The sequence below is a fragment of the Periplaneta americana genome, chromosome 1, assembly GCF_040183065.1.
Source record: "Periplaneta americana isolate PAMFEO1 chromosome 1, P.americana_PAMFEO1_priV1, whole genome shotgun sequence".
Lineage (NCBI taxonomy): Eukaryota > Metazoa > Arthropoda > Insecta > Blattodea > Blattidae > Periplaneta > Periplaneta americana.
The window spans coordinates 35,011,132-35,026,913 of NC_091117.1; the positions used below are offsets into that span (position 1 = coordinate 35,011,132).

The 15,782-nt window shown below is 36.9% G+C and overlaps 1 protein-coding gene across 2 annotated transcripts in view; it reads right to left on the bottom strand.

Moving 5' to 3' along the window:
- Window positions 1–652: 652 nt before the first annotated feature.
- The window catches only part of TfIIS (RNA polymerase II elongation factor), a 32,112-nt gene continuing 16,982 nt past the window's right edge, over window positions 653–15,782 (bottom strand). For both annotated transcript variants that reach the window (XM_069818300.1, XM_069818309.1), the window contains exon 6: window positions 653–1,736. In XM_069818300.1, the coding sequence (XP_069674401.1) occupies window positions 1,656–1,736 (81 nt within the window). In that variant the 3' untranslated portion in view covers window positions 653–1,655. The remainder of the gene's footprint in view (window positions 1,737–15,782) is intronic.

Sequence of the window (15,782 nt, forward strand, 5' to 3'; positions counted from 1 at the left end):
CCAAATCCAAAAGATTTGATGCCAAAGCTGGACATTTTCGTAAATGTTTTTGATTCATCAAAGAGTCTTCTAGGTTACAGAGGATGTATTTTGGTGAACCAAAAATTCCAATTTTACACAGGTGTTCTGCTAAACAGTCATGGCCAGTTAGTATCCGAAATTTTGCTACTGCATTATGTCGAGGAGAATCAGATATATGTTCTTTTTCAGTAAACAATACTGACCAAGATTTATTATTACTGTTTTCTTGAAATTTCTTTAGAATTTTGACTTGAAATTGTTTCCAAGAGGAGTTAAAGTCGCATAAATCAAAATAATTTTTTATTAAACTTTTTGCATAATTCTGCCCAACACAGTCAGTCCCTGTTCAGGATTTAAAAGATATCATCATCATATCCCTCAAGTATTAGACCCTACAGGATCTGTTACGGTCTCATGCCAGCGCTTTTGTGGTCTTCCCAATTTCCTCTTTCCTCTTGGTACATAAGTAAGAATCTGTTTAGGCCATCTAGTGCGATCCAAGATATAACAAGATAATATATGGAAAATAGACTAAAAACTGCCCTTTCTATTATCTCTGCAACCAATAAGAAAATATTTTAAATTTGTATTTCCAAGACAGGTTAGAGTTGTATAAATGAAAATGCCAATCCTAATATAAACTTATATTTATTAAGGTCATCGTGCAACACTATTTGTGGCACATTTTTAAACAGACAATTGCATTACTTAATACACTGAAAGTGAACATTTCTTCTCGAAGTAGTAACATTACTCCTATATCAGTGATGAGATGACACATAGCCTCATTATAATGTTAATCAGAAATCACATTATTTAAAAAGTATGAAATTATTGAACAAAGAGTTAAAGTGAGCCTTATGCAGAAAAGATTCTACTTATAAGAATCTGTCTTTCAAATTTACGGCAATTAAATGACACGACGAATTCAATACTGCTCATGTCCGCACGTGAAATTAGTACAGTTATTCCGTATCATACACATAATAACGGTGTAGAATTCTCACATATTTTACAAGTTTTCCTTGAGGAAATACAATAAGAGTATTCATGACATGCTAACTATGTGAAATTAAACAGAGTTCAAGGAAAATGTAATGTTCACGATCAAGTGCCACATGCAGCAGAACTGAATAGACACCTACTGTTGCAAACTGTTTCAGTTCAGTGACAAATCAGGGACCAAAGGTGGCAAGAATGTTGTTCTCAATACAACTGTAGATATAGAAAGTTAAATAAATAACACTGGTCGCTATTTGCAATAGCTGGTTTCAAAAACACACTATACACAACCCATTGCTAATGGTAGGCAATTCTAAACATGGTTATAACTTCAATTGCAGCTGGTAATCTTGCTCAAGATCTCGACTTGCAAGTTATCCACTCAAATTCTGTATTTCATCGATATTTGTACTTCCCAAACTAAAACCTTGCAAACGTGATTTACTTTCTGACAATGCTCTGACAGAAGAAAACTGTATTAAAAATGTTCAGTATGTTAAATTATATTCAGTAATAATTACCAACAGTTGTTCCTCCCAAAACATGTTTTTTAAATCGGCACACAAGCAAACAAACCAAAAGATGTACATTTGGGAGTTTCAGAATACTAACATGTAACGGATACCAACAATTCAGCAGAATTTCCATCTGTTTCCACATTCATTGCACATGACGAACGTAGTCATCGGTTCATCAGCACTTCTTGTCTGGACCTAAAACAAGTCACACAAAATATAAGAGCTGATGAAAAGAGTCGATCTTACTTTCAGGGTTGACAAATTTAACCTTAGGAAGGTTTCATCTACAATTTTTATAAGTCCCACAAAACAATTTGGTTGTTGGTTTTCTAAGGAAATGTACACACAACAATGGGAAGAGAGTTGCTTGCCTTCATGAAAAACACTGTCAGTGTCCCATCCCCACTCTCTAGTCTGGATGCCAATTAACAAACATGCAAGGCACAGTACAATAACGATGAAAGAGTAATGGAACGGAGAAAAATTCTCTCCGGCGCCGGGATTTGAACCCGGGTTTTCAGCTCTACGTGCTGACACTTTATCCACTAAGCCACACTGGATTGGAACTTAAAACTTGAGACGATTCTTCCGACGCCGGGGTGGAATCCGGTGTGGCTTAGTGGATAAAGCGTCAGCACGTAGAGCTGAAAACCCGGGTTCAAATCCCGGCGCCGGAGAGAATTTTTCTCCGTTCCATTACTCTTTCATTGTATGATGACGCAGAATATCTGCATGGAAATATCATATGTACTTCGGTACATTATAATAATATATACAGTACAATAAGTTCGTGTTTCGTAATAGATCACTACAATATTATTACTGTATAGGTACATTATACTGGTGTTGCCCTATATTGAGCTCTGACATAGCAATAATAATACTTACTTACTTATTGGCTTTTAAGGAACCCGGAGGTTCATTAAGGAACCGCCCTCACATAAGCCCGCCATTGGTCCCTATCCTGAGCAAAACCAATCCATTCTCCACCATCATATCCCACCTCCCTCAAATCCATTTTAATATTATCTTCCCATTTACGTCTCGGCCTCCCTAAAGGTCTTTTTCCCTCCGGCCTCCCAACTAACACTCTATATGTATTTCTGGATTCGCCCATATGTGCTACATGCCCTGCCCATCTCAAACGTCTGGATTTAATGTTCCTAATTATGTCAGGTGAAGAATACAATGCGTGCAGTTCTGTGTTGTGTAACTTTCTCCATTCTCCTGTAACTTCATCCCTCTTAGCCCCAAATATTTTCCTAAGAATCTTATTCTCAAACACCCGTAGTCTCTGTTCCTCTCTCAAAGTGAGAGTCCAAGTCTCACAACCATACAGAACAACCGGTAATATAACTGTTTTATAAATTCTAACTTTCAGATTTTTCGACAGCAGACTGGATGATAAAAGTTTCTCAACCGAATAATAACAGGCATTTCCCATATTTATTCTGTGTTTAATTTCCTCCCGAGTATCATTTATATTTGTTACTGTTGCTCCCAGATATTTGAACTTCTCCACCTCTCCAAAAGATAAATTTCCAATTTTTATATTTCCATTTCGTACAATATTCTGGTCACGAGACATAATCATATACTTTGTCTTTTCGGGATTTACTTCCAAACCTATCTCTTTACTAGCAATAATAATAATAATAATAATGCTTTATTTTTTCTGCCAGAGTTAAGACTGTGAGCCCTTCACTTCCACTCAACCAGAGAATAAAAAGGAAATACATGATAATGTAATGTTAATACAAAAGAAAGTTATAAGTATATCTAAAACAAAATCGAAACAGAAAAATATGCATAAGTCAGAGGATTATCGAACTTAAATACTTAAACTAGATGACAAATTAAATTACATGATTACTTTATAAAATAGTTACAACTGTGAATTCTAATATATATCCTGGGACACTGTGTTTTCTAAAATAAGATTTTTACATTGGACTTGAAAGCATTTAAGGTCGGGCAGCCCCTAACATCTGCAGGCAATGAATTTCAAGATCGAATAGTATCTATTGTAAATCAGTACAACTGATAGGTTATGCTGATGATATTGGCATTTTGGGAAGGTCAAAAAAGGTGGTAGAAGAAGTTTTTACAGAATTAGATGGGAAGGCGGCAGAGATAGGATTATGTATTAATACAAATAAGACGAAAACAGTTCTTCAAACTAAAAAATTAGTACAAAATAAAGTTATCCAACTGAATAATACTGATATTGAAATAGTAGAAAACTTTAAATATTTGGGTTCCATAGTAAACAAGGAGAATGATGAATTATGTGGATGGGTTCCATAGTAAACAAGGAGAATGATGAATTATGTGGAGATAAAAGAAAGAATATTACAGGCTAACAAAGCCTATTTTTCGATGATCGACTTGTTGAAATCCCAAACAATACATAGGAATAACAAAATACGATTGTATAAAACAATAATAAGACCAATATTGTGCTATGGTTGTGAGACATAGGCCATGCAAAGTAAGGCGGAGGAAAGATTGAACAGCTTCGAGAGAAGGATTTTAAGACGGATTTTTGGCCCAGTCCAAGATGAGAAAGGATGGAGAATAAGATATAATTCTGAGTTATATCAATTATATAAAGATATGGAAGTATCCAGATTTATTAAATTTAGAAGATTACAGTGGGCAGGACATGTAGTGAGAATGGATGAGAAGCGGATAGCAAGAAGGTCCTTCACCCAACAAATGCATGGGAAAAGAATAGTTGGAAAGCCCAGGAAAAGATGGGAGGATGAAGTCAGAAAGGACGCCGTGAATATTCTAGGGATAAGGGCATGGAAAACGAAGGCCAGAGATAGAGAATGCCGGAAGAGACGCATTGAGGAGGCCAAGGCTCAAATTGGGCTGTAGTGCCAAAGCAACAGCAGCAGTGTCTATTGTAAAAGACGATGAATACACAGAAGCTCTGTGGAGAGGAACTGACAATAGAGTGTTGTGTTGTGACTGGGTAATATAGATTATGACAACGTAATGCAAGGTATTCAGGGGTTGATGTATGCAAAATCTGATAGAGAAGAGAAAGACAATGCAAACTGCGTCTGTCAGCCAGCCGGAGCCAAGACGGTGAGATATGAACATAGAGACGGATACTATATATAAACCGAACATAGGCATTATGGACACACTGTAAATGGCACCATTGTCACAAATAGAGAATTTCTATTCATATGTGTTTCAGCAGTCTAACACAGCATTAGGAACAAAATCTTAACGAATAAATGATAGTAATTGGGGCTCGATTTTAATCACCTAAAAATAATTTTAAAATTACCTTAAAAAGTATGCTTTAAAACCTAGAAATAAATTAAAAATAACCTACAAAAATAAAAAGACAATTATTTATATTCTGATCTTGTACACAATCATTTTGCAACCACTACAACATTGCAGTAAATTATAAACACCTTCTGTAGATTTTAAAATACGAAAGACTGGCGAATGTAACCAAATGGATCTTATACATAGAGAAGTTCCTTTCAACACTGACTGCCGCTTACACTACATTCTCCCCCACATCCTTTAAAGGTTAAGTCATGTCTTTCACATGTAAGAATAAAAATGAATACTTGTGATTGGACCAATTCAAGTTCTAAACAAAATATATATGTAGGAGAAGGACTGTCACAAATTTCCAAGAATTGCAAACCATTTAGTTGTGAAGATTATGGAAATTGATTTTACTAATATTTTAATCATAGTGCATTAAAACTAGTTGAAAATGACAAAACCATTATGTTTTCTTTAAAATGACCTTACAATTTCTTACAAACTGTACAAAATGCCCTACTCGAAAGAAAGGGCACAAAAAAAGGCTATAGAAATGGATTGATTTCACTCCTCTTGGTATGAGCGATATTTTTTTTTCTACAGAGCATCATCAGAAAAGATATGCTAAGTCATCAAAATCAGGCAACCTCAATCCTCTATACACTGTTGTCAGTAGGTCTTTATTGTTATCTGATCAGCCCTTTGATGTGGAACGTCAGAAATGTAAGTTTTGCCTTCATATAGGCCAGGACATCTTTTTCTTTGTTGTCTGAGATGGTGTAAATAAGTCAATCTTTCTGATATGAATTTCCCATTTAATGCTGGCCTTTTCATCTTCGTTTTTCTCCATTTGAAGCCAACGTCCTTAATAACAATTCGTAAACTTGTACTGCACCTTTTACAACCTCTGTTTATCGAACATAAGCCTACTACTTTTTAAGTTATGAATGGTGGCTTTGACAAAATGAATGCAGTATCAGTTTTCTGATAATGTGTTTCTTTTCCAGGGTATCAAAAGACGTTCCTTCAGTATAGCATTTCTACCATTCACTTGGAAACCTTCATAGAATCTTTGATAGATATCAACTCTCGATTGTACTTCAATTAGTTCTTTTATGTATGCTGGTGCCACAATTTCGTTTCACATTTCATGCGGATTGGAAATTACCGAAGCCTGACTAAACAAAGTTTTGCTGCACAGCTATGATTTTGAATGCATAATAAATATTATAGTCCCGACGCTGTTATTTCCAGCGTGACTCCGCCTCTTTGCTTACGTCTTACAAAGTGAAGGCTCTATAAAGTCTAGGTAGGTAGTATCATTCGCCATTTTTGTTCTTAAGTTGCCGAGCTACCATACGAGGAATCTATTTGCAACACCGTTAAACATTATCATGTCGTAACTCCTATGATAATAAATCAAACGCAATGCAATTCAGCAAATAAATGAGTGGCTAATAACGTCTTCGTATGCTTTCTGTGAACGCCAACTAAAGAGCTAAAATGGCGGGCAATTATATTAAGTATTTATCAAGCCTTAAGAAATGAATCAGCGAATCACAATACGCACACATTTAAATGTAGCCGACCTGCAACGCGATTGGCTGCCGGAAATTAGAGTGACGGGACTATAATACCAGGAATAAAATATTGCTATTTAAAAATTATATACTAATAATTAATGGGAAGGTAGCTGGATTAGTCTTTTTTCTTAAGTGATGGCATCACGAGATAGCGTATGGCATCCATAGTACATATTCACATCACTAGATGGTGTCAATGTGATGTAAGGTTATCATGAAGAGAGTGATGTGAATTCAGTTGTGAGTTGACCACTGTGCAGTGCATCCATAGTATGAGTGTGTGATCGCATCACTACAGGGATGGCAGTGTTATATCGTACAGAGAGCGATGTTACACGTAATACGTACTGCAGTTGTGAGTCGACCGCTCTGCTGAATGGATGTGACCCAATGGCTTTTTAGGGTGGATACGTGTGCTGTAAAGCTATTCCAACTAGCATAATAAACCTGAGTAGCATGATACTATGTTGTTTAGGATGTCTGATCCATTCTCTACTTTACAGTACACATATCCTGCCCTTTCATTTGCATATTTCAAAATGTCCAACCGTGCCAGCATTCTCACAAAAAAAAAATAGTTACCATAATTTATGCCCCTGCCCTCAGATTTAAATGATGATAATAATATAACACCAGAAACAAAATAAATTTTTTTCTTCTGGTCTATCTCCTGACATTTTTGTAGCAACTGCACATGTTAAACTGAAAGATGGGGGGGGGGGGGGGGACATTCACTGACCAACCTGGCTCAATACCTGTTAAAGTTTCACCAGCCAATTTGTTTTGCAGGGCTTATAATCATCCTGGACAAAATGACAAATCTTACATTTAAGAATAAATTATATAAAATTACAAGCTCCAACTTCTTGGTCGAAAAAAATAATACAAGAATCTCAACATCTACATCGAAAGTCATGGCACTTAAAGGAAAGTAAATAAAATGCGTACACATGGGAAAAAAAAACAGATGCTTACAAAGCTTGAAGGGTAATACCATCAACTGGATCAACAACTTCACTTTTTTGGAGTACTAATGTTATCTTATGAGGAATTATGTAAGAATAGACAAATTTTATTCTCACCTCAAACACAAATATTTATGCTGGATTGTAATAAAGTATTTATTGGTTCTTTAACTTTTAACAGTCCTGTAAGTGCTAATGTAGAGTTGTAAAAATCCACTATTGTGAAGAGTTGGCTAAAAAATCCTGTAACTTATATGTCTGGTATTGGTCGTCTGTGTGAGCTGGTCAATTTGCTCCACCCTAACACAGTTCGACAGCGACATGGCAGCCTATAGAGGGCCCAGGTTGACCAGTGAACAGCTAGCTTGACGTCCAGATGTCTCAGCAGAGGTGGACGATCATCCAACCACTACAGGGACATTGTATGGTTAGCACGATGGTCCCTACAGCCATTAAAGCTGGTTCACGGAACTGGATTTCACTACCTACCATACAGTGTAATCCAATTCCCATTGGACTTCTGGGATATCAATGATACTAAAATGCAGTGGAAGAGAAACAGAAGAGCTGTTGATTCGATTGATGGCTATCATGGTGGCTGTGAGAGATTATGGGTTAACCATTCATCACCTTCAGAATGTTTTTTCCATCCAGTATCAAATGAAACATCCGTCTATCTGTTACCACTTCCGCTGTAAAGGTTTCAGAACACAGCTGATCAAGAAATAACAAAGTAGAATAACACGCAGCAGAACAGAACACAAACTATCTGCTAATTCCCCTCCTTTGCAAAAACCAATCACACACAGAATAACACACAGCAGTACGAAACATAAACAATCTGCTAATTCCCGTCCTTTGCAAGAATCAATCACGAGCAGAACAGAACATAAACAGTCCACTAATTCCCGCCCTTTGCAAGAACTAATCACGAGCAGAACAGAAAAAAAACAGTTCGGTAATTCCCGTCCTTTGCAAGGATCAATCACGAGCAGAACAGAACATAAACAGTCCACTAATTCCCGCCCTTTGCAAGAACTAATCACGAGCAGAACAGAACATAAACAGTCTGCTAATTCCCATCCTTTGCAAGAACTAATCACGAGCAGAACAGAACATAAACAGTCTGCTAATTCCCATCCTTTGCAAGAACTAATCACGAGCAGAACAGAACATAAACAGTCCACTAATTCCCGTCCTTTGCAAGAACTAATCACGAGCAGAACAGAACATAAACAGTTCGGTAATTCCCGTCCTTTGCAAGAACTAATCACGAGCAGAACAGAACATAAACAGTCCGCTAATTCCTGTCCTTTGCAAGAATCAATCATGAGCAGAACAGAACATAAACAGTCTGCTAATTCCTGTCCTTTGGAAGAACTAATCACGAGCAGAACAGAACATACACAGTCCGCTAATTCCCGTCCTTTGCAAGAATCAATCACGAGCAGAACAGAATATAAACAGTCTGCTAATTCCCGTCCTTTGCAAGAATCAATCACGAGCAGAACAGAACATAAACAGTCTGCTAATTCCCGTCCTTTGCAAGAATCAATCACGAGCAGAACAGAACATAAACAGTTCGCTAATTCCCGCCCTTTGCAAGAATCAATCACGAGCAGAACAGAACATAAACAGTCGGCTAATTCCCGTCCTTTGCAAGAATCAATCACGAGCAGAACGGAACATAAACAGTCTGCCAATTCCCGTCCTTTGCAAGAATCAATCATGAGCAGAACAGAACATAGTCTGCTAATTCCCGTCCTTTGCAAGAATCAATCACGAGCAGAACAGAACATAAACAGTTCGCTAATTCCCGCCCTTTGCAAGAATCAATCACGAGCAGAACAGAACATAAACAGTCGGCTAATTCCCGTCCTTTGCAAGAATCAATCACGAGCAGAACAGAACATAAACAGTCTGCCAATTCCCGTCCTTTGCAAGAATCAATCACGAGCAGAACAGAACATAGTCTGCTAATTCCCGTCCTTTGCAAGAATCAATCACGAGCAGAACAGAACATAAACAGTCTGCTAATTCCCGTCCTTTGCAAGAATCAATCACGAGCAGAACAGAACATAAACAGTCTGCAATTCCTGTCCTTTGCAAAAATCAATCACGAGCAGAACAGAACATAAACAGTCTGCTAATTCCCGCCCTTTGCAAGAATCAATCACGAGCACAATAACACACAACAGAACAGCATCTGCAGGCAAAGTTATGGCTTCAGTTTTTGAGATGCTAAAGGAGTGATCATGGTCAATTATTTGCAAAACAAGAGCTATAATCACAGGAACTTAGTATCCAAATTTAATATCAAAATTACGGGAATAAATCAAAAGCAGCATGAAATGTTAATCAACGGAGTTCTCTTTCACCAGGAGAACGCATCCAGCCACAACACCTGTGGCAGGATTTCAATTAGTAGAGCATACATCCTACTCGCCAGATCTATGCCCAACTGACTAAACTGTTACCAAAGCTCAAAGAACACATCCATGGAAACAGATTCTCCATAAATGAAGAGGTGATGGAAGCTGTGAATGAGTAGTTTGCAGAGGCTGAATAAAGTTTTATTTTTTATTTCTTTTTTTATGGCAGACCATAGAGATATTGGACAGCTGTTGGGACAAATGTATCAACCTAGAGGGAGACTATGTTGAAAAATAGGATAACCAACTTATTGATTCATTAAGAATATATACAGTAGGTCAGGGTGGAGTAAATTGATCAACCAATGTAATCAAATCATTTCTGGTCTCTCTCAATGCAATCACTGCCTAAGTCCCTACTGAACTATTTTTACCTCCAGAGGATATTACACTGAAAGACTCCATAAATCTGTAAATCTCAAGGAATACAGTGAAACATATTGAAGTTGCAATGGTGTTACTGCAGCTTCTGTACACACCTCTTTGTTTGCTTAAACAAACGAGGCAACACCATGTGCCCACAAAGAAATCAACATTTCATTAGTAAGCAGCAAATAAGCTACCGCTTGGATTCCAGCTTACACATTGGCATTTGAGCATAAGTGATAAAATCAAAACGAATTACAGTAAGTCCTCATAGGATACATGCATACGGAAATTTTATATATGGAAAATGAGAGATTCTTTACTCACTTATTTGTACAGACGGTCAACTACTTCATTTTGTATATTACAAATAGGTGTGCTGTCACTGGATGAAGATGTACAAATATTAGAAAACCTTCAGAGGCCTTCACGGCCGCTACACATCTAATGTGAAAAACGTACAACATTATTCATTTGTTATGTCGATTTAGACCAACAAAGAATACTTCAATGGACATTTATTGTGATACCATCTCCCATGAAATCAGTGTAACTACAGCCAATGACAGAGCCTTACTTAGGGTTGCCAGGTATTCAGAATGCAAATAAGAGACAGATGCAACATTTAACTCAAGGAAAATACGAGGAATTTGCAAGAGAGAGAGAGAAAGAAAAATCTCTGAGTACCACCTCAGAGCATATACTAGCACACTAGCATGTTAAAGCACAGTATGAGGGAAACAATATCTTAATGTTACACCATTAAAGCTGTTTTTGTTACAGTAAATTTCTTTTATGCTCGACCATGCCGAAATGTAATTATACACCTGGTAGCAGTCCTTTAATGGACCTCATTAAAGTACACCTATTCATTAAAGTTCAGGTGTTCCACCTATCAGAAGACACCACTGCAGCAATATGAAAGCGCAAGTATCAATTATTCTCGGATATGCAATCGAAAGACAACTAGCGAAACGTCATGGAGGCTGGAAATCCAATACTGTGACAGAAGGTTATGTTCTGTTACTATAATAATTAGCGTTAATTGTAAATAATATTCAAATAAATTCAATTTGTTATCTCGTTTTTCAATGTCTAAATCAATTTCAAGGTTATATCAAGATTAATCTTTATTTTACTCTCTAGATTATATCAAGGTCAATGACATTTGTTTCTAGGAAAAAGTCAATACTTTCGCGTCTGCACACATCTCACAATTTACGAGATATTGCACAAGGTCAGTTCTGCTCTCCAGTCAGATAAGAATAACATGAATACTTATGAATAATTTCAAGTTAGAAATATGGTCGAGCATAAAAAGTCGTATGAAACTTGCCTATAATGGTAATTAAGGTGCTCATATGAAAATTATGAAACTCGCACTCATTTCATAAACATACTCGCGTCTTAATTACTACCATTATAGGCTCGTTGCATAATGTACTATTATATGTTTCGCACTTTGTTATGTTTTTTTTTAAGTTCCAGTAAAATCCCTATAGTTTCCATGTTAATTTATTTAGGTTATAAGTTTTTCGTTTATGTGTTTTTTACACTTACATGTTCGTATTTTAAACCTGAGGTACAAAACGTCATTTATACATTCTAAATCAATTTTACTCAAAATTAGGTTTGCGTGAAATGTAAGAATGCGAAATTACAGCACATGTTCATTATTAAGATGCGACCCTCTCTGAAATTCAGGAAAATTCGAAGCTGCCTATGCTTACCACCAACAATCTTGTGTCCTTTAATGACACTTTGCTATATGCAAGAAGATATGGATAGTTCTTTCATCTTCAACTCTGCGACTGATTTTTCAAACATTTGCTCGTGTACACATTGTATGTTATAAGAGAATGGTCATCGGTCTAGTTCTGAGCTGCATTAGACACAAAAAAAGATAAAGAATATATTTGTGATGATCACTTCACGTGTTAAATATTAACTAAGTTTGTAAATACTTAGTTGACTAGTTTCAGCCTAGTAGTAGTCATCATGCATATGTCATTAATTAATGTTATTTCAGAAGTTATTAAATGTCATTTCAATTACACACTTTTCTAGCTTATGCATTTTTTCAAACTCCCATAAAAATGTATAAATGAAGTTTTTCTGTATTAACCATCTTCTTTCTTATTTTTTTTATTATTAAAATTTAGAACACATTAATGAATCTGTATTTCAGATAGAGAAGATACAATTACAATGTATTATCTATTTCAATTAATCCACTTATATATTTCCCTTCAACAATTAACGTTCTTTTTTCTTTAATGTTTCAAATCACATTATATTGTACATGTTTACTGTATTCAGGACTCTTGTAGTCACTCATATTCTTTGAGCTGATGTCTTTAATGAATTAATAAAATATAAATTACTAAATAAATATTTCGTTTTTCTGAATATACACACAACCTCTTTTTCCCATGTGTAGGAAAATTACTGTATTCATTTTGATTTCAAACACTTTTTGCATCTTCAAACATAGTACACACAACTGGACAGTAGGCCTAACTATAGTATCAACAATCACATTAGTTTCAGCTGAAGTGGAAGAAACTAAAGGTCCTGTTATGTTTGTGAAACCAATGCTTTTAATTAAAAGTGACCCTTTGTCACAATATTTTACAAAACAATAAGCATACAAAAAGGAGAAAATCAAAACAAAAATAAAACAGCCATCAACGACACAACGTCCACAAATACAACATTTTATGTTCCTTGTAAGCTCCACAAAGACAAGATTTTCTAGCCTCAAATATGAGGCATCTTGTGCAATATGGGACACCTGGCAACCCTATCCTCACTCAAATGCAGAGCAAACTGGCTAATGGAGTGATATCAGCCAATCTGTTAATGTTCTTCGGCAACTCCTATAATATAATCCCTATTTAACGAATTGCTGAGGACCTTCGTTTTCTTTCCTTAAATGGCGGTTTTCATTACAGATGAAAGTAAAGTCATCTCCATTATAGGCCATGTAGGCCCACAGGATAGCAGAAGGTTAGAACTCCCAGCAGTGCAGAGAGAATCAGCATTAATTGCAGTAGGGATGTCAGTTCAATGTGTCTGCTACCTCCTACCACAAGGAAAGTGCCTGGTATATCCATTTGTTAGAGGCAGAATGAATCCCAGACCATAGTGCAGCTAGGATTAGATGAAAAAATCAATAATCCTATCAGGAATCGAACCCACAATCTTCCAGCTTGCATCATAATGTTTTAACTGCAATGCTACCGTTTGCCATTTTCCGCTAGCTACAAGTTTACCATAAAAATAAAGAAAATCATAAAATTAGGTATATAATGGGTCTACAATGAAATAAAATAAGATTGTTTGAATTTGTAAATGATTAATTAATTAATCAAATTAAAATACAGAACATTTAATTGCCTCCTCAAGAACTAAAGCACAGTAGTCTGCTCTGTCTTGCCTAATTGTCTCATATTCAACATTTCTTCTTGTTAAACTTTAATGTGAGGCAGGAGTACAGGATTCACATTACAAGAAGGTACAAATAACACCGTCCCGCGCCATGGCATCGCGGTCTAAGGCATCCCGCCTAGGACTCGCGTTTACGGAATGCGCGCTGGTTCGAGTCCCCATGGGGGAAGAAATTTTCTCATGAAATTTCGGCCAGTGTATGGAACCGGTGCCCACCCAGCATCGTGATGCACTTGGGGAGCTACAATAGGTAGCGAAATCCGGTTACGAATACCAGCTATAACGGCTGGGAGGATCATCGTACTAACCACACGATACCTCCATTCTGGTTGGATGATCGTCCACCTCTGCTTCGGCATGTGGGCATGAGGCCAGCAGCCGGCTGGTCGGTCTAGGCCCTTCACGGGCTGTAGCATCACAGATTATTATTATTATTATTATTATTATTATTATTATTATTACAAATAACACCAGTTCCTGCACTGGCTATCCAAAGTAAGGAAAACCAATTTCTTCTCACTATCAGCTTCTTCTTTTTCTTCTTCCAGAGCAATGTCATTGTTGGACAGCTCTTCATTTAGGTACAATACCATTGCAGATGACATCATCAGTGAAGTTTGGTGTCGAAGTTCCTGTGATTGTTTTCCAATTGTCTGCAATCTCTTCCTCTGCAAAATCTGCATGTGCAAAGCAGTTGGCAAGTGACTTCTACATCAGTGAATTTCACAGCACCATAAATATGTGCATGACTTGCAGAATATTGAACTTCGTATCAGTGATAACTAAGATCTTGCTCTTCGTGCTAGCAGAGTGGACGATGCCAAGATTCATGGGTTTAAAGCAGGGTCCACTCAATCTCATGTTAACTTGAGCACTAATTCTTTCCCAGAGTAAAAAGACAGAGTGTGGTGCCAGCCACAACCACCTCATTTTAGTGCTGAGGTCATGAAAGCACAGAGCTCTATCTCCATGCCCCTTCATAGCATCTAAAAGGGATATCTTTACCTACCTGCCTACATTAGCTTCATCCTTGCCATTTGACTTAGGTTGAATCAATCCATCAAACTTCGAGAATCGAAGAAGTAAATGATACTTAAAAAAAATAGCAAAGAAGAAAGAAAGGAATGAAGGAAAAAAAAAAAAAAAAGACAGAAAGAGTTCATACCAAATAATTCCTTTAATAATTCCAGTTATGCATTCTAAAATTCAAGGATTCTTTCGTTAAATATGGGTATATTATTGTACTGAATTTGGTTGAATGAAGATTTTTAAACATTATGTACAGAGTGTAATTGAGGACCGTTTTTGCAAAACTTGCCAACTGAAAAAACTAAACTTTACAGGAGAGACAAAACACTATAGTAAGCAAGTTTTGCTGTATCTCTTACTTATAGGAGAAAGCAAGTTTTGAAAAAACGATCACACTTTGACACACTACAATGAAGAGAAATAACCCAATTTTACTAAGACGCTTTGAACATCATGTAGAGGCCTACCTTATGTTAACGAATCCATCAAAATCTCAATTTTGCACATTTTGCAGTTAGCAAGTTTTGCAAAAACAGTCCTCAATTGGTCTGACTGAATTCGAATCTTGAAGATTATAATTAATATTTTTCCATGAAGAGGTTACCAGCTTCTTGCACAACCCCATACCAGATGGCTAGGTTTTCTTTTAGAGTATCCTTTTCCTAGAAGGGCTACAATCCAAGGCTCAGAGTCCTACCCATTTCCCAATGTTATCCGTGGCAGAGGCTCTAACCTGATATTACCCACAGGACCAATGGAAGCTCACAGGGGCAGGGATGACTACTTCCTGGGACAAGCAAGATGGTGTGACCAATTCCGAATTAAGGAGACGGAACAGGCCTAATCCTTGTAGATCAGTGGTCGTCAGCACTCGCTGAAATGTGCAAAGGGTACGTGGCGCTGTCCCGTGTGCACTATCGTGCAACAGGGAGAGATAGAGAGCATACCCGCTAGCAGCTATGGAGTGCACCCTAGTGCACTGCATTTTCCGCGGGTAAGAGAGACTAGCCCCAGAGTGCTCTTTGCTGACGACCCCTGTTGTAGATGATGAAGTATAGGCTATACTTGTGGAGCCCAAAAATATTTTCGTTAAGCCCAGGAATTCGTTAAATGTAG